Source organism: Centroberyx affinis, unplaced genomic scaffold (genome assembly GCF_046629955.1).
Source record: "Centroberyx affinis isolate AG114_WGS23_722 - 3 ecotype Tasmania unplaced genomic scaffold, CSIRO-AGI_Caff_v1 ptg001299l_1, whole genome shotgun sequence".
Lineage (NCBI taxonomy): Eukaryota > Metazoa > Chordata > Actinopteri > Beryciformes > Berycidae > Centroberyx > Centroberyx affinis.
In genome coordinates, this window is record NW_027279805.1 from 242,135 (window position 1) to 262,384 (window position 20,250).

A 20,250-nucleotide genomic window follows, 5' to 3' on the forward strand; every position below is an offset into this window, starting at 1 on the left:
GTTGGTCTTATATTGCTCATGCATGCATTTTGGGTATTATAGACTTTATGATTGTGGCTTTTTCTGTGTAAAATGTAGTTCATATGGGTGCTTCATCATTTTGCTAAACACTTGGCTTTGACTAAGATTCAGGTCAATGTACTCCTTTGTCATGAGTTATAAATATACAGTACATAATTTGTGTTCCTGTATTGTTTGCTGTTTGGGGGAATTACATTTGACTCTGAAAATGTAAAACAAATGTTCAGATGGTGTAAACAAAACTTTTAGCGGAAAAAGTGTCAGCCCTTCATGACTGAATTTTAGCCAACTATATTTCCCTTAAAAATGGTCATCTTTCTAAATTAATGGCTCAGTTGGTCGTCATGGTTGAGCATTTCAACCTAGATGGAAAATTCACTATGCAGACTAATTATTTTAAGTGTATTATTTTCCACAATGCATGTGAAATGTATCCTCTTTAATTGATGTATTAAGGTCAGTTGATTTGAATAATTAAAAGCCCCTATTGGAGGCTAAACGAGGGTGTGGTAGCACACAGATACCCCTCTAAAAATGCTGGCATGCATACAATGCTTGAATATGTTGTGTAATCTGTAAGTTTTAAGTACAAGTTTTGTTGTGATACTTTGAACTACATTCTGGGTTTGATGTGTTGGTAAAAAGCAAATTCTCTGAATAATTTAGGGAATTTTCCATTTGCTCTCAATACTTTCTTGAGAGCAGTTAGCAATAGGAATAGGAAATGAAGAGTTAATATGAGTAAACTAATTTGGTTTTCAATGAATTCAGCCTTGGAGTTGAAAATCTTGATTTTTTTTAAATCATCAAATGTACAAGATCTATAGGAATAATAATATTCCTATATAATAATAATATAATAGAAGGCAAAGTTTTTAAACGATCACCATCAACTTCCTTTACAGAGCAAGAAAAGGCCTGTTTTGAACCATGAAGCGCAGTAAGCACCGCGGACACAAGGAGGACAGGAACGGAGGTATCAGTAGCAACGATGTGTGCCAGTAGATGAGGTCAAAGCGGCTGGGAAATGCAGGCTGATATTACAAACTCATGTTCACTTACATTTCTGTCAGGGTTTCCCTTAGTGATGCTAGTCCTCTGAACTCCAGCCCATTTCACCCACTAAAACACATTCTGTCACACCAAAGCACTAAAGGTGTTCTCATGCTTTGTCAAATTTGATTCCAGTCTTGAAAGATACTATGCAGCAGTTGCTTGACCTTCTAAATTTTGGATAAACTCATACATGTTCTTGAATAATTTTACTTGTAAATGGAAAATAAGCTTTTTGGAACTTTCTTTTTGGAATATTTGTTAACACTTGTCAGTGTTAACAAATATTGCAACTCTTTACAGCTTTTAAATTCATGTATGATCATGTTCAGCTGTCACATATTGTCAGTACTTGTATCAAAAGCTCACAGCATGAATTTCAGAAAAAAATAGTCTTCAATTCAATACATCACAATGTAAGTAAAGCTTTCAGGGGGGAGACAGTATTTCAACAGGGGGCTCCATATTGCATGTATGTAATGAGCTTTCAAGATCTCCATTCTTTAGGTAGCGGACTATTTTCTTGCTACAATTCCGGTTGTCCTTATTGTGTATCTTTCCTGTGATCTCCAGATGAGCCAGCTATTCTGGAGACAGAGGACCTGGATCGACAGGGCATGTTCATGGGAGGAGGCCCGGATCCTGACACCATCTCACTGGCCTCAGTCACAGCCGTCACCACCAATGTATCCAATAAGAGGCGAGTTTGTTTATGCATATGGATTTCCTTTTAACCCTATTGTTCTTATGGAGCTTGTGTCCAGAGCCTGCGTGCCAAATATGATGGATACAAGGCTCTGCTTGTGTCTGTAGCTCAGATGAGTTATATTTTGTTATCACTGAGCAAACTTAGGACTCACATGAGTTTGACTTTGTTATTGTACAGATCAAAACCAGACATAAAGATGGAACCCAGCGCTGGAAGACCAGTGGATTACCAAGTAAGAGAATAAGAATAAAGTCATTGTCCCAGTTCCTTAAGATTTGTTATAATCTACATCAATCAATCAGTCAATCAGTCAATCAATCAATCAATCAATCAATCATTCATTCATTTCCAGGTCAGTGTGACAGTAATTGAGGCCAGACAGCTGGTGGGATTGAACATGGATCCTGTGGTCTGTGTGGAGATTGGAGAAGATAAAAAATACACGTCAATGAAGGAGTCAACCAACTGCCCATACTACAATGAGGTGAACAGTAATAGTAGGGCCAATCACATCAATCATTAAAACATATTTCATATCTATATGCGGCATTTTTTGACATGTAACTAAATACAAAGTCAACGTCCAGCCAACTTTATAATCCTAACTTGTTTTTGTTTTTTTGTTTTTCCAGTATTTTGTGTTCGACTTCCATGTCCCTCCAGATGTTATGTTTGACAAAATCTTGAAGTTGTCTGTAAGTTGTTTAACAGTTTAACCAATTCATATTATTCCCATAGTTTGTTGCAAGACATTGTTTTTCCTGTTTCACATCAATTTTTACTCCCTCAACCAACCCTTAGGTAATCCACTCCAAAAACCTTCTGCGTAGTGGAACACTGGTTGGAACTTTCAAACTGGATGTCGGCACAATCTACTTCCAGCAAGGTAAAGGATTCATGAAAACAAGGCTTTTTTAATTACACATGTATGATGACAATACTGATATTTAAGTGTATGTTGAATTTCTTTTCTCTATTGTTTTACAGAACATCAGTTTTACCACAAATGGGCTGTGTTGTCCGACCCTGATGACATCACAGCGGGGTGCAAGGGCTACGTTAAATGTGACATTGCAGTTGTGGCCAAAGGAGACAATATAAAAACTCCGCACAAGGCCAATGAGTCTGATGAAGATGACATCGAGGGGTAAATAAAATGTTATTGAACATCAATGAATTGTTCTTGCAAAGACGAAATCCTCAGGAAGGACCAACAAAGAATAAACATGAAAACAAATTTGTTGTTATAAAGCTGAATTTATTCACACAAGTATTATTCATACTGTAAATTACTACTTTATCCCTCACAATTTTTGATTTCAGCATTTTAAAGTTAATGTAGAAAATCCTGCACTTGAATATGTGAATATTTTGTTAATTAACCCATTTCACCATTTTCCCATCCCTGCTTCAGCAATCTCCTGTTGCCAGAAGGGGTTCCTGCAGAGCGACAGTGGGCTCGCTACTATCTGAAGATCTACAGAGCAGAGGGACTCCCCAGAATGAACACCAGCATCATGGCCAATGTCAAAAAGGCCTTTATAGGAGAGAATAAGGACCTGGTTGATCCTTATGTCCAAGTCCAGTTTGCTGGGCAGAAGGTAAGTGATAGCAAAGATCACAAACTTTCACTCAAATGTGATTGCCTCTTGAGTTCCCTTTCAATCCACCCAAGTAAAAATATAAATCAAAACTACAATTCTTTTTTTTATGATAAGAGCATTTTTTGTCAACAGTTTCTGTAAAGACTTGATCTAAGAACCTTGTTTTATGGCAAAATATTTTCAATTTTCAAATTTTAAAGATCCACTTGAAATCCACTTGAATTGATTCATTTGAAAGTGAATGGAACCCGTCCTTGTTTTGTAACAAGTATACATGTGATTGTAATGTGTGATTACAGGGGAAAACATCAGTTCAAAAGAGCTGCTATGAGCCCATCTGGAATGAGCAAATTGTTTTCACCGAGATGTTTCCACCACTGTGCAAACGCATGAAGATCCAGCTCCGCGACTCAGATAAAGTGAACGATGTGGCCATAGGAACACATTTCATTGACCTGCGGAAGATTGCTAATGATGGAGACAAAGGTGATTCATGATGACTTGGTCTTGAAGTTAATCAAATTTTGGGGAGGGAAATTTGAACCTCTGAAATGTCAAAAACCTTAATGATATAGCCTTAGCACTGGATACATAAGGTATTCCTAGTAGAAATCTGGATCACTGAAACATTGTTTGAAGCTGGACAGTAGCTAGTAGTAGATGGTAACTTTTTGTCTCTACACATTTCCAATACAAGCAAGCATCCTTCAGGTTAGCTTCAAAATGCTTCTTTTGGATATAGGATCAGATTGAGTAAGTTCTAAACGTTTGTGAATTGTTATCATACGAGTCGTTTTTCCTTCAAACCAGAATGACTTTGTGCAGCTTTAAGTAGTGCCTTCAGTAGTTCAGTAGTACCTTTTCAGATGCTCATTTACTCTATAACTCTCAGGCTTTCTTCCCACGCTGGGACCCGCCTGGGTGAACATGTATGGCTCCACCCGTACCTACACCCTGATGGACGAGTACCAGGAGCTGAATGAGGGGCTGGGTGAGGGGGTGTCCTTCAGGGCCCGCCTGCTCATCAGCCTGGGCATGGAGATCCTGGACACCGCCTCGCCTGAAATTACCAGCTCCACAGAGGTGCAGGTGGAGGGAGTGCCCAACATCTCAGAGGTGGGTCCCTGCCTGGATGGGCAGCCAAGCAGAAGAAGCCCATTGTTTCTCCTGGTGACAGGTCATTGTGATGCAGCTATTTTGAATTATTGATTATCTTTATTTAGCCCACCTGGTGCATTATTAACCCGCTATTTGCGTTAATGTAGCTTCTTTTTTGTTGGAGGACAATGTAAGTCACACAGTAAATTAAATTGAGCACAGAGGGACTGTAACCCCAAAGCTCTGTGGGAGTCCTGAGGGATTCAATTCTTGCCAAGCCAGGACTGTCAGATAGCTCATATTACAGGATTCTCGGGGCACACCAGATTACATAGTGTGCTGTTATAGTTCAACAATTTACTGTTACAATTTGGCTCAGATACTGACATTTGTTTGTTCATGTTCACAGACCGCCACTGGGAAGATGGAGGAGTTTTTTCTCTTTGGTTCATTCCTCGAGGCCACAATGATTGACAGAAAGATTGGTGATAAGCCCATCAGCTTTGAGGTCGCCATAGGTAATTTCCATTACATACTCGTTATCATACTGTCCTGTTGTCTGATACTGTCTCATCATCAGGCCCAAACAGAATCTGTCATCACAGTGGAATTTTTGAACAAAAGTTTGTGGAAATCTGAATTCTCTATACAACATTTTTAGTATTAAAGCTGCAATATGCATCCCATCCCCGCTAATTGAGGCCCCGTAGATTTGCCCTTTTTGCCCAAATGAAATTTTGGTGTTGGGTATGGTCACTGGCAGGAAATCTCTGCGCACAGGAAGCGACGAATCAAAACTTAAGAGCAAAATAGAAAACTTGTGCCTAAACAGCAGTGCACGAGCGCACCAAGGTTAGATCTTTTGCCTTATTTGTCCTCTTTTATAGGTTTTGGTATAAAGCATCACAGACCGGCAGGGTTGGTAAACATGAGTGTGCTGTCTGTAGTTTACTGACATCAGGTTACATGAGTTCTGAGTATTGAGGTGCTCAAAATTCAATCAGCTACCTCTCACTGCCATTTGGGGCCACGTGTGAAAAATTGGGTATATGAAAGCCGATCCAATTGGGCCTGCTCATCATCGTAAGGTGTCAATACAGCACATTTTTTTGGTGTGACTGTTAACATAGTTGCTGATTGCCAGGTAACTATGGAAACGAGGTTGATGGGGTCGTCAAGCCGAAAACAAAGGGGAGAAAGGGAGGCGATGGTGACGAGGAGGAATCTGAACTGATCCAGAACTCCAGTGAGGAGGAGATGGACGATGACGACGACCTGACTTCAGTGGCTGTCACTCCTCCCATGAAACCTGTCATCACTGACCGGTCAGAGCAATATCATCATCATAGAATGGCAGTGCACAGAACAACAAGCTAATATAGAAAGAGCTCATTCCAAAATCAGTATTTACTATTTGAAAGAAAAACTGATGCCTGACAAGGTGCCTCTTATAAAATGATTGCTGGCAACAAGCATGGGTTACTGTTAAACTCATTATAAGACTATTCCCTATAAAATTGTAATATTTTTAAGGATAGAATCCTGTGTTTTTTAAAAATATTGGATGATGAGTTTCAGGTAGCATTTTTTCCAAATTCAATGCATAGCATTTTAGAATGAAAGCCTTCACATTGAGTCTCTTTAGTTTGTTAGATATATAGTTTATAGGAAAAGTGCACATCAATCAATATCACAACATATATGCCACTATTAAGCAGCCAGGTGATTTTTTTCTATTTTCGATTGAACTTATTCCTGTCATGTGGTTTGTGTCCACAGGAACTACTTCCACCTGCCGTATTTTGAGAGGAAGCCATGCATCTACATCAAGAGCTGGTGGCAGGACCAGAAAAGGAGGCTGTACAACGCCAACATTATAGACAACATTGCACATAAACTGGCAAGTCATACACTTTACCAATACAGTAAGCATAGTATGAAAGAAACAAACCAATCAGTTGTCTAAGGAGTTTTGTTAATTTGTCTGTTGGGAGTTGAATAGGGTTCCTGAACCATAGGGTTCCTGTTCTTTTTGCTGAGTGAGCCTTAATGAAAAAAGACCATTAATTGAGCCAGAGGTGCATTTTTATTATTGTCAATATGCAAACATCTTCCACTGCTTCTACAGGAGGACGGTCTGAATGACGTGCAAGAGATCATCAAGACAGAAAAGGCCTATCCTGAGCGCAGGCTTAGGGGCGTCCTGGAGGAACTCAGCCATGGATGCAGGTCTTTAGTTACAAACTTCCCTTTCATATTATAAAAACTAGCTGTTTTATCGTAATGGATCGTAATGGATCATAATAGACTTTCAAACTGACTGAGCTCCAATTCTTTCAGTCAGTTTCTATCGCTGGCAAACAAGGACCAGAATCAGTCTGGGAGAACCAAGCTTGACAGGGAGAGACTGAAGTTGTGCATGGCAGAAGTGGTATGTCAAGCATAAAGGAGTCATGTTTTTCTTCTACATTTGTATTGTAAATATTTGTATCTGCATGCTAAATACCAGGCTGTTTCTGCTTTTAGGAGAGCATAGGCCAGCAGGCAAAGACCATGAGGACACAGGTGAAGAAAAGCACAGTGAGGGATAAAATCAAACTGGCTCAGAACTTCCTCCTAAAGCTGCGCTTCTTGGCTGATGAAGTAAGATATGCAGCATTATACTGTATGTGTCCACCGTATGCACATGGTATTGTTGTTGCATGTTTCAAAGTGGTTATTTGAATAATAGGGTAAGGTGAAATATTTAATTCATGTAATGCAATGTTCTTTTACTGCAGCCTCAACACAGTGTCCCTGATGTCTTTATATGGATGATAAGCAATGGAAAGCGTATTGCTTACGCCCGTGTCCCTTCCAAAGACATCCTTTTTTCTAATTTGGAGGAAGAGACTGGAAAGGACTGTGGCAAAGTCAAAACAATCTTTCTGAGGGTGAGTCTGTACTCAGAATTGTAAAATAATCAAAAGGCACTCAGTCTGCTAAGCACCATTATTATTTGTAACCATGATTTCTTTTGCCACTATAAAATGATTTTGTTTTTCATAATTGTTTTTTTTTTTTCTCATATATCAAAGATCCCTGGTAAGAAAGGCTTTGGGCCTGCTGGCTGGACGGTGCAGGCCAAGATAGAGATTTATCTGTGGCTGGGTCTGAACAGACAGCGCAAAGACTACCTGAGCGGCCTGCCCAACGGCTTTGAGGAGAACAAGTTGTCAAAAGGACCTGGCCTGCCATCCTCACCTCCCATCAGCCTCACCTACATGAGTAAGGGTGCCATCCAATTCACAACAGCACATATTACAACCATACATGCATCTTCAATATGAACTGCATTCACAGTATGAAAAGAAGATGTTCGCTCTAAAAAGAGATATCAACATTTGGAAAAAATGACACCAACTCTTACAAAATTATTGATAGAACAAAATGAAAACATATTGGTAATTAATTGATAACTTGAGTTCGCAATTGACAAAATGATAACACTCTAAACCTGATCCTCCATATTTTAGAGTAATGAACTTGAATGAAGATAATTCCAACATTTGTAAAATTAACTTTTCAAATGAACAATATACATTATAAGTGATTTATTGAGTAATGTAAAGTAATTTGCACTTATGCACTGCTGCACTTCTTTTAAAATGTTGTATTTGACTTGATTTTATGCATTCTATGTTATCTATTTTTTAACTTTATTTTTATTATTATTATTCAGTGGGTTTTATTTTCCATCTTATGTTATGATTATTATCAAGTGGGTTTTATTCTCCATCTTATTTAACATTAATTATGCCAATCTATCCCTGTTTTTATGCTATTCTATGTCTGTTTTCATGTGAAGCTATGTATTCTATTCTCATCTTTATCTTATTTTTGCTATTATTATCAAGTTTTATGTGAAGCACTTGGTGCATGTCATTTCTTTGTTGTAAAGCACTTTGAGCTGTATTTCTTGTATGAAAGGTGCTATACAAATAAAGTTGTTTATTATTATTATTATTATTATGGATTAATTTTCTGAGCTTCCATATCTCTCCACAGTGAAGCAGATCTTCCAGCTGAGGGTCCATATGTACCAGGCTCGCAGCCTGTTTGCCGCTGACAGCACAGGCCTGTCTGATCCCTTTGCCAGAGTCTTCTTCTCCACACAAAGCCAAGTCACTGAGGTGAGAGCGCTAGAAAGGCTTTTTAGGATACAAGGTCAAAAGTCAACTCAAAAGTCCCTCAATTTGATTCATGGCGGGTCCCACACTTTTATTAAGAGTTTGGAGTTTGGAGTTTATAGTTGTAATGCAAAGGGCTAACTAACAAAACAGCGCAAATTCAACAAATTCAGTCATTTAATCTTGGAGGGTCAGTGAAATCGGAGCACTTGAAATGAGTTGTCTGATTTTTTTCTTGCATTTCTTCCCAGGTGCTGGCTGAGACTCTCTGCCCAACATGGGACCAGCTGCTGGTTTTTGAGAACGTGGAGTTGTTTGGAACGGCCAGCGAACTGCGGGACGACCCTCCTATTATTGTCCTTGAAATCTATGACCAGGACACAGTGGTAAGGGGGGTTTTGAATAGAGGCGCCTCTGTTTCCATCTGAATTAATGGAAACAAACAGTCTAATTTCACACAGCTTGAATTTCCAGATAGCAACACCTTGCTTACCTTACCTTGCTCTTCAGATCATCTTAATAATGTAAGAGTGTCTGTCTTCCACTTGAAATGTAAGGCTAAACATGTCATTCAAATACGAATGGGTTTCTGCATTTCAATAATACACTGTAATTTGATTATTCATACCATTGAAAGTTGAATCGATCTGTAAGTTGTACCATACAATATCTATATTATATTATTTTTATTTTGCTTTGTAAGTTGGTGATTTTTTAGTAACCCTTTAAGATGTACCACTTTTGTTTGTGTCTTTAGCAACCTGATATGAATTATATTTGAAAGAATGCTTTTACTGACTGACAATTCTATATTTGCTCCTATGAATAACACCATTGTTTTGGATGACCCTTTGGATAAGTAGAGTGTGGATTCTGATGGCTTGAAGTATTGTAGAGGCACTGTACTGTGTGCAGAGTAGATTGCACTGTATATCCAAAGGCATGCAAGAGGAATAAGATATGTATCAGCGGACTTTGTGTTAATTCACAGCAGTTCATGAGGACGTGTGGTGTCCCCTTGATCGACTTATGCCTGTTGCATTCCTTTAAATTAAATTTGTGCTTTTTGTATGTTGTCACCGTAGAGCTTTGGACTCTTTATAACCACTAACTGCAAGAGAGATATAGCACTACTATAGCACTCCTGTTTTGCAGTTCACTGGTTATGTTAGGTATCTTGTTTTTGTTATGTTTTTTTGTTGTTGTTTTTTTTTGCTCTTTTGTCTTCATTGCTCCTTTGTCTATTCTCTGCCTGGAAACATGCGCATCTCAAGCCATGTTTCTCCCTGTAGGTAGGGTATATCAAATGATCAATGACGTATTATGAGCGACCATTTTTTTTTTTTTTTTTTTGTAAAGCTGTTGTAACATGAACATTGATGAATTTTAAAAGATCATTCTTTCAAATATTCAGACCAGAGTTTGTGGTCTGGACTTTTGTTTAACTTAGATTTATCCCCACTACGTACCTTCTCTTCTTCTACCATTTAATTCCAGGGCAAAGCTGACTTTATGGGCAGAACATTTGCCAAGCCCGTTGTTAAGATGGCGGACGAACACTATGGACCCCCACGCTTCCCTCCACAACTGGAGTACTATCAGATCTACCGCGGGAACTGCACCGCCGGAGAAATGCTGGCAGCCTTTGAACTGCTGCAGGTTAGTCTGTCAAAGTTAGTTGTGAGATTAGTTTTGCATCATGACCATTCTCACTGGAAGACCATATTGAGAGTAAGAGTGCTTAATAAAGCTTTCTTTTGTCATCTGTCAGATTGGCCCCAATGGGAAAGCTGACCTGCCTCCCATAGATGGTCCCACAGATATGGACCGTGGCCCGATCCTGCCTGTACCACTGGGCATCAGGCCCGTCCTCAGCAAGTACAGGATTGAGGTGAAGACTTTGTGATTTATACTTATGTGAAATGTAATGGATTGAGAGAGGGCTTGGTAACTGACTTGTAATTACCAGTGTAAAACGTGCCAATATTGTGTGACAGTAACTTTGTATCTGCAACAAATATTTACTCAGGAATGAAGAAAACAATGCTTATTTTTTTATCCATGTACATGTATTTTTTAAATAATATAATGGGGATTTAATAGGTTTTAAGGAATTAACGGTCATGAAACTCAACCGTTAACACCAAAATGACCATGTACACTTTAAATTCAAGCAAGAAAAAGAAAAACATCAAAATTGCAGTTATGTAATTTTCCAAAGCAGCAACAAATTAGCAACTAGCATAAGTGTGAATGACCATCCCTATTCTTCAGGTGCTGTTCTGGGGCTTGAGGGACCTGAAGAGGGTCAACCTGGCCCAGGTGGACCGGCCCCGTGTGGACATCGAATGTGCCGGCAAGGGAGTCCAGTCCGCCCTCATCCCGAACTACAAGAAAAACCCCAACTTCAGCACTCTTGTCAAGTGGTTTGAAGTGGTACTCTATCATTTAAATCATTCCAATAATACTCACTCACTCGCTTTCACATTTTATTTTATTTTTATTTTTAAATAGATATATTTATATTTCGCACACATTAGAAAACACTCAAAGCTCATAATTAAAATTTTGTGTCAACTGTTGTTATTTGTTCTTAAGTTATTGTCTTTACACCAATGTCACAAATAGAAATACCTGCACATTTATTATACTTGCGAATCAAACTGGTTCATTCTAATCATTCTGGTTCTTGTTTGTCAGGACTTACCTGAGAATGAGTTGCTCCACCCGCCGCTGAACATCCGAGTGGTGGACTGCAGGGCTTTCGGCCGCTACACCCTGGTTGGCTCCCATGCTGTCACCAGCCTGCGGAAGTTCATCCATAGGGCATCAGACAAGCAGGCCAACAACTGGTCCACTACAGGTAGGCTGGCCCTTTATAAGCTAAAACCTGGAGTCATATTACACATTAGACCAGTACCCAGCGAAAGAAGCTATAAGTCAATTTATGGTCATAGGATTTTATTGACTAACTGTATTTCATTGAAAAATCAGCAAAATTGTTTTCTCTATATTATTGTTACTTTGCAAATACATGCAATCATGCAAATCAACCTTTAGATCTGTGTTTTCCAAACTATGACATGATGCCCAGGTATGAAAGTTAATGATAAGTTTAATTTTGTAATGTACAGCATGTAACCGGTCCAGCTAGTTACATCTGTGTCACTGTTACCACTCTCAGTTGAACACATTGTTACAATAGTTATAATGATTAACATTGGTTTATCTGCAGCACTTTTGTGGTGTTGCCAGCTTCATAAAAGAAAGAATTGGTGACAAAAAATGTATTCATGTCTACAAAAACATTCATTCCTCGTCTCTGTTTCATCTTTCAGAGGAAATTGTTGTTGTCAGTTTGGAACAAGAGCCTAATTTTAAGAAGATGGACACTGTGGTCAAGCTAGACTCTGTGAGTTTTTGTTTTTTTTATCCATCCAACTAGCTAAGAAAGAAACTTGACATATAAAAATGTGCACACTAACAGCATACAACAATGCAAATGAGCAAAAATGCAGTTAAAATCACATAGAAGTAAGAGTAAAGAGCCAAGCAGATGAAGATTAAGATTAATATTTTAGAACTGTAAAATGTTCTTACATGATTTCACATTATCCAATCTGGTTTTCTACCTAGTGCTCAGATGCTGTGGTCAAAGTCGAGGTAAGCATGATGTGAAAGTGCCTTGGTTGCTTTTATGACAGAATTCGAAAGATTTTAAGTTGTTTCAGGAAATGTAAAAGCCTTACTGACAAGAGGCTGAACACTGTTTGTATAAAAGGACGATGAGAAGGATGGAAAAGGGAAAAAGAAGAAGAGGAAGAAGGGCGACGAGATTGAAGAAGAGGAACTTGACGAGAGCATGTTGGATTGGTGGTCCAAATATTTTGCCTCCATTGAAACTCTGACAGAGGTGAGAGATAGGAAAACGGTTCACTCAAGTACTTTGAGAAAACTGTGATGTTATGATAGATCTTGCTTCCCTCTTGATAAGTACAGTTGAGAAATTACATCCTGCTCCTACAGGCTCTCAAGGCTCAAGAGGCAGCTCTTTCTGATTCAGAGGACAAGGATGACATGGATCTTGCAGATGGTGGAGGTAAAACCAGATGAGACCCTGAAAAGGACTGGAGTAGGGTTTTTGTGTCGAATTTTAAGTTCAGTATTATCCATTTTGTGCTTTCATGTGCCTCCTGGGCCAAATAGTAGCTGCAAATAATTCTTAGTATTTGTTTTAACGTGCTGGAAACCAGATCAGTGAGGTTTATTGTATGAGGAGGACTCACCTACTCTCAAGTAAGTTGTAAAATCATTGAAAAAACTACAAAATTAACTTTAAAATACTTTCCTGTGATAATCTACAAGTTCTTGCAATCCTAGTATTGTACTTTCCTTTACAGAAAGCCCCACCCATCTGGCACCAAAGCAGGATAAAACAAACCATAAAGAACTATTTGCAAATAGTTGTTTCACCCAGATGTTATTTGACCATTCAAACCAAGTTCATGCATGTTCATCTTTTATCAACTCACTAACTCAGATTGTTGTTTTCTTCTGCAGTGCAAAGTGAACCTATGCAAGTCTCATAGCCCAAGAATGCCTCCATGTAGATGCTGACATGAATCCAAATTTCCACACAGTGGGCCCGTCCACTTCTCCCTCTCAGATGCATATTAGCCATATGCTTGCCATGAAAGTTGTCAATTAGTAATTATGATAATAACATTGTAAGAGCATACAAGGCAGATTAATCAGATGTATTAATCTGCATCATTTGTCATGATGAACACCTATTTTAGAAAATGATATAAAATTCATTTGAAACATGCATAAAGTTAAAATTGTATCAAAGAACCATCTGTATATCAGATTGTGTCCAGCTGGACCTACATGCTGCATGCTCCAGGCTGTATAGCATCACATATTTATAATTTACCATAATACATTATGCATGTTAATGTAGTATGCACTGTAAGTATTCTATGGTGTATACTGCATATATTATTGTACGGTGTAATCTAGATGTTTATGTGAACAGTAACAGAAAGAAATGTTTCACTGTGAATGATAATGAAAAGAACCAATCAAGCTGTGAGCTGGAAGTCTTTACCGAGGCTGTCCAGCTGTTGTCTCCCCAGAGGATCCTGTCATCCAATCAAGTATCCCCACTGAACTGTATACTGCAACAGTATACAGTTCAATACTATGCTTGCTGTATTGCAGTAAAGCAGCTGGTTTGGCAACTTTCATGTGGAATTCATGTCTTGAGTGCTCTGCTCCCTTACCCTGCAACCCCCCCCACCCCCTCGCTCTACCCTCGCCGCTAACCTGTACTCAGATATCAAACCTGATGACTCTCCTGTAAAAGGCACCAAGAGAGGAAAAGGAAAGAAGGAAAAGAAGAAGCCTGTTGATTTGTCAGAGAGGAGGAAGCCAAAACTGGATGAGCTGAAGGTACTGAAATGTTCTTAGCACCTACTATACTGCTGAAAGACCCGTCTCAAAGCTTGTTAAAAAATACAACAGAATAGAATAGGATGGAGGAAATTTGCTTGCCACACAGCAGCTGATATACACAGTATACATGACAAGACCAGACCGGTGGAAGTCCAAACCATGAAAAGGTGCCACTTTACTCAACAATGGCATCATAAAATACTCAATTAATGTGTTTATTCATTTTGTGTTTCCACACAAGGTGTATCCCAAGGAACTGGAGAGCGAATACGACAACTTCGAAGACTGGCTGCACACTTTTAACCTGTTCAGGGGAAAGGGCGGCGATGATGAGGACCAGAACATGGCGGACGAGGACAGAATTATTGGAAAATTCAAAGTAAGAACGGATTGTTTAGTGTGACATACAGTAAATCAGTTATTTTGGTTTTAGTTACATTATTTGTCTATATCTAAATGTGATATCCAGTGAAAATCAAGCTCATTATGGATTATTATTACTGAAGACTGTTGCCGCTTTAGATGATATAATCAATTGTGCAATGAATATTCTGTAACATTTTCCCCCCAAAATGGATATATAGCATTTTGGAATGTAACCCTTCATGTGTTTATGTATCTTTGTGTGTGCCAGGGCTCACTGTGCATGTACAAAGTGTCGATGTCAGATGACATGTCCAGAGATATGGGCTTCGACTCCAACATGGGAATGTTTCAGAACATCCCTCACAATGATCCCATTAATATCCTCGTCCGTGTCTATGTCATCAGGGTAGGTTATGTACTCTACACTGTTTTTTTCACTGCTTTTTTAAGTGAATACAGTTGTAAATACACTACTGTTTATCATGAAGGGAATCTCCAATTGTAAGGATACTGAAAAAGTAGGATTATAAAGTTCATTGTGTTATTTAAAAGTTATAATTTTACACAATCACATGACAATAAGACAATTCCAGCTCCATATGTATGAACATGAATTTTAAAATCTTTTTTGATAGGCGACTGATCTGCATCCCGCAGACATAAATGGGAAAGCAGATCCATACATTGCAATCAAACTGGGAAAGACAGAGATCAAAGACAAAGAGAACTACATCTCAAAACAACTGAACCCTTTGTTTGGCAAGTAAGTAGAAATGCTGTATTTCTGATAAATGTACATTACATTCCACTGAAAATTAATTTTGTAGATGATTTTATAAAGTTATTATTATTATAGTAGTATTAGTGTTAGTAGTAGTAGTAGTAATAGTAGTAGTCATTATTATAAGGAAGTTATTGATGTCTTAAATATGTATGAGAATATAACAAATACTATGTTTCCTTTCCTACCAGATCCTTTGACATTGAAGCCACATTCCCAATGGATTCCACACTAACGGTATCAATTTTTGACTGGGACCTGGTGGGAACTGACGATCTGATTGGAGAAACCAAAATTGACCTTGAGAACCGCTACTACAGCAAACACAGGGCCACGTGTGGTGTTGCATCTAACTATGCCATGTAAGAATCAAAGGACGACTTGCCTGTAGAAGTGTGGAGCAGACTGTGGACAAATTGTAGTTGTAAATAATTCTTAGCAATTGTTTTATCCTGCTTGGAATACTGGATAGGTGGATTTTACAGCATCTTTACTGCACACAGTCGTATGTGCACTACATGGCAAACCCCACATATCTGGCACACATTTTCCCACAAAAGAGGCATAAGATCACTGTTTAAGGTCATCATAGTTTTAAAGCATTCATTATTTTTCATGTGACTTTCATTCCTTTTGCTCTTTTCTGTAGCCATGGCTACAATGTATGGCGGGACCCAATGAAACCCACACAGATCCTGGCCAAGCTGTGCAAGGAAGGCAAGCTGGACGGGCCTCACTACGGGCCTGGAGGAAGGGTGAAGGTGGCGAACCGTGTCTTCATGGCGGCGACTGAGATAGAGGATGAAAATGGTATGGTTTGCTGTCACTCGCACCATTTTGTTTCTCCCATTGAATGCTTACCAGGAGACATGTAAAATGTCTCTATGGGAGGTTGCTCTCCTTAGTACTGGCTGCTTGGAATGTTGATGATACAGGATTTTATTCTTATTATTTATCACTCTGGATAAGAGCATCAGCTAAATACCCAAAATGTAATGCAAAGTTGTGATTTCAAGTGAAGTAAAAGATAGAATTACACCACATAAATATGTCTTCTTGCATCAAAAACACAAGCCTCTGTTCCTGTTGTCTCTATGCATTGTGTGACACAAAACAACCCCCACAGGTAAAGTCAGGTTTTGTTTAGTTCTGTTATTTGCACCTATAAAGGTGTTGAAGCACAGAAAGAAAGAGGGAAAAAAAGTGTGCAGATGAGATAAAAAAAAAAAACCCTTAGGGTAACAAAGCATCTCACTTCAAAAGAAACAAAGAAACTGTATTTGGCTGTATACTTGGATTTATTTGATGATGTTTGGCAGGTTTGAAGAAGCAGACGGACGAACACTTGGCCCTGACAGTGTTGAGGCACTGGGAGGAAATCCCGCGGGTCGGCTGCAAACTGATCCCAGAACATGTGGAGACAAGACCACTCCTCCACCCTGATAAGCAAGGAATTGAACAAGTACGTCATGCTGGCTATACTCCAACCAACTATACCTTTCAAACAGTCTTTGTTGCCACGAGTGAGCTGTGCTTGCCTACTTAAAAATGTTGTTTCCTTGTGTTGTTTTTAGGGGAGAATTGAGATGTGGGTGGATATGTTCCCTAAAGATATGACTGCCCCTGGACCTGCCCTTGACATTGCACCAAGGAAACCAAAGAAGTATGTTCACTAATCACACCTGGGTCAAATAGCCTTTACAAAGACATTTTTACAGTTTGTTTTAGCTTATCTAGGTTCCAGATGGGTGGGGCTTGCTGCATAGGAAAGTACAGTCAGGGCCAGAAAACTTAGGTAATCATAGGAACATCTTTGAACACTACGTAAATTGTTTTTCTGCCATTAACCAATGAGTCATCATATATGTTGTTGACAACTTTTCTTTTGTGCTTGTCTCCAGGTTTGAACTGAGGGTGATTGTTTGGAACACAGATGAGGTCGTTCTAGAGGATGATGATATCTTCACTGGCGAGAAGTCCAGTGATATATTTGTGCGAGGGTAATTACAAGCTAGATATGTGTTTTTCTTGTATCCTTCTGTATTTTCAAATTTGATTTGATTCTAATTTTGACAACAACCTACCTCGGTTGTTGAAGATTGTAAATCTGTTCACCGTTTACTTTCTGTAACAGTTGGCTGAAAGGGCAGCAGGAGGACAAGCAGGACACCGACGTCCACTACCACTCCATCACAGGGGAAGGCAACTTCAACTGGCGCTTTGTCTACCCCTTCGACTACCTCATGGCTGAGGAGAAGATTGTCATCTCAAAAAAGGAGTCCATGTTTGCCTGGGATGAGACCGAGTACAAGATCCCAGCTCGTCTCAATCTTCAAGTGTGGGACGCTGACCATTTCTCTGCAGATGACTTCTTAGGTGCAGTGGTCAATCAGTTATAATAACCTCTGCCTTAATCTATCACTATTGATAACACAGAATTTTGGTGCTTTTCAAAGGATAGTAGGTAACTTAAGGGCTTAGTTGACAAAATAATTATACCTTTACAGACTGGATTCTTTATATTTTAGAGGTATTGAATGATGAATGTCAGGTAATGTTTTTTTTTTCCAAAATGGATATGTTGTGTTTTGGAATAGAACTCTTCAGGTGTTTTCTATTTAAGAACTGGATCAATAGTTTATTAAAGAGTTCGTAATCTTTTCCTTGATTATGCCAATTCACTTTTCATGCATTTTAAACAAAACAATTAAATTGTCTCTTTTCATAGGTGCAATCGAGCTGGACCTGAACCGTTTCCCTCGTGGTGCTAAGACTGCCAAGCAGTGCACCATTGAAATGGTGACAAATGAAGCAGAGATGCCCATGGTCTCCATCTTCAAACAGAAGAGGATCAAAGGCTGGTGGCCATTTGTGGCCAGAGATGAAAATGATGAGTTTGAACTCACGGTGGGTCACAGTAAACCAAAATGGTCATGACTGAACAAAATTGAAACATATATTGCAGGAATAGGTGTAGATGGTGAATTTTGAATCTTAAAAAATGATGCGCTATACAAATGAAACGAAACAGTTCTTAGTAAATCAAAGTATCAAAGAAATACCATTAGCACAATCCAAAACAAAGTAAAAAACTGTACAAAAAATGACAAGTGAAAACATTTTCTTCTTCAGTGTCTCTAACTGGTTCAGTGAACTGGCAAAGCGCCAAAAACTACTTACATAATTATTTACAAAGAGAAACGACTCTAACATGAGTTGAATGATAAATAATATACTAGAACTCTACTGTTTGTCCAATTTAAGAGTGTGATGTTTGATAAAGCTTGATCTGTCGGGCTTTGAGACTGGGAAGGGAACAATCCCAGGAAACTTTAGTCGTTGCTAGTATGAGTAACACTTGTAACATCAAGTCAGACTGCAATCTGTAGTGTAAACCCAATGATGACTGAGAGCGTATTTGTCTTTGCAGGGAAAAGTGGAAGCGGAGCTGCACCTGTTGACAGGAGAGGAAGCTGAGAAATTCCCAGTTGGTGAAGGACGCAACGAACCAGAGCCGCTGGAGAAACCCAAGTATGGAAGATGTTCTCTCAACATCTTCATCTTTTACATTGTTGACTATTCTTTTGACTTATTTTTCTCAAACGTCATTGTTTGCTTTAATTTATTCTTTGGTTTCTACTCTTCTACCGAGTTATACACACATAGACACACACATGCAAGCATACTTATATGTGCACATGCACATAAACACGCACACACACACAACATAAAGGACTGGAGCGCTCAACTCAAAACTTTATAAATATAAAATGGGTGCAGACTGGACGGGAAGTAGGCTATGCTTTGCATATCACACACACACACACACGCACACACACACACACACACACACGCACACACACGCACACAACTTCAATTCCAGCTGCAGTCCATTGTCCAAAAAATCTTCAACACTCCAACTCCAACATAGGACCTAATACAATCAAGTTCAATAAAACAAAATAAATCCGTAAAATCGAATGCAAAATCAATCATAAATCATAAAAAGAACCTAGCTTTGTGACATAAAAATAAATAAATAAATAAAATAACTTTAAACTCATAAAATACAATGATAATCAATTTCATGACATGAGGAAAGACATCTTTACGAATTTACTACAACCGTGTTCTGGACTTAAACCAAGGATCTTCTTGGTTTACATGGTAAGTTGGTGTTTCTTCATTTCTGTTATATATTTCTACCTAGTATCATCTTTGAATTCTCAAAATGCATAGTTTTTCTTTCTTACCTTTTGCTATATCTTTGTTTCAGTAATTTCAACTATATTTACATCTAAATTTACTTACATAGAGAGTAACAGTAGGGTGGGCTACAGTATGTGGCTTAGAGGCGGTATTGCTAAACATCTGTGTTTCTGTCCTTCCAGCCGTCCAGACACCAGCCTTCTGTGGTTCCTCACTCCCTTCAAAGCCATAAAACATTTGATCTGCAACCAGTACAAGTGGCTGGCCATCAAGATTGTCACCGTTCTTCTACTGCTGGCCATCGTGGCTCTTTTCCTCTACAGCATGCCTGGTTACATGGTGAAGAAAATGATGGGTGCTTGAGATGTTGTTCGGACACCTCCGCAGAAGCTTCCAGCGATTTCTCTAACTGGATCGACTTCTAGATAGATCTTCCCTACCTCCACTCCCCCCCATCTATAGTCCCTCTTCAGTCATACCCTTTTTAAAACCAAAAAAAGCAACAAACCTGCGGATTTAAGTAGACCAGGAGTCATACCATGAACCATAGAGATAAAAACAGTCAGGCTTTCAGATAGTTATATATATAAGTATATTCTGCTGAATATTAGAAAGCCAGTAACACTTTTAGATAGTCCAGTGTTGACAATCAGGTGACAAAAAGTTTAAGTTTAAAGTGTCACTTGCCTACTTGTTGCATCTCTACAGGCAATGTAACCATAACCCTGACCTTAACCTAAAATAACCCAAAAACCTAAACCCAACCTTACCTTGAACCTATTT

The 20,250-nt window shown here is 38.8% G+C and overlaps 1 protein-coding gene across 2 annotated transcripts; it reads left to right on the top strand.

The window, feature by feature from the left end:
• Positions 1 to 951: 951 nt before the first annotated feature.
• Positions 952 to 19,830, top strand: LOC139649167 (otoferlin-like). 2 transcript variants are annotated; one of them, XM_071525496.1, is made up of 41 exons: positions 952 to 997; positions 1,648 to 1,774; positions 1,961 to 2,015; positions 2,136 to 2,267; positions 2,416 to 2,478; positions 2,585 to 2,669; positions 2,771 to 2,930; positions 3,198 to 3,384; positions 3,687 to 3,873; positions 4,280 to 4,503; positions 4,895 to 5,003; positions 5,630 to 5,810; positions 6,265 to 6,385; positions 6,614 to 6,714; positions 6,826 to 6,916; positions 7,012 to 7,128; positions 7,266 to 7,418; positions 7,563 to 7,752; positions 8,533 to 8,657; positions 8,906 to 9,040; positions 10,152 to 10,313; positions 10,426 to 10,545; positions 10,929 to 11,090; positions 11,355 to 11,517; positions 11,993 to 12,066; positions 12,291 to 12,317; positions 12,436 to 12,567; positions 12,681 to 12,753; positions 13,993 to 14,108; positions 14,353 to 14,490; positions 14,746 to 14,883; positions 15,113 to 15,240; positions 15,450 to 15,620; positions 15,908 to 16,068; positions 16,578 to 16,720; positions 16,833 to 16,921; positions 17,160 to 17,258; positions 17,393 to 17,634; positions 17,987 to 18,165; positions 18,689 to 18,789; positions 19,650 to 19,830. In XM_071525496.1, the coding sequence occupies exons 1-41, from the start codon at positions 952 to 954 to the stop codon at positions 19,828 to 19,830; spliced, it is 5,388 nt and encodes a 1,795-aa protein (XP_071381597.1). The 2 variants fall into 2 exon arrangements, with proteins under 2 accessions (XP_071381597.1, XP_071381598.1); XM_071525497.1 differs by having other exon boundaries at positions 12,681 to 12,747; positions 14,023 to 14,108.
• Positions 19,831 to 20,250: the final 420 nt, after the last annotated feature.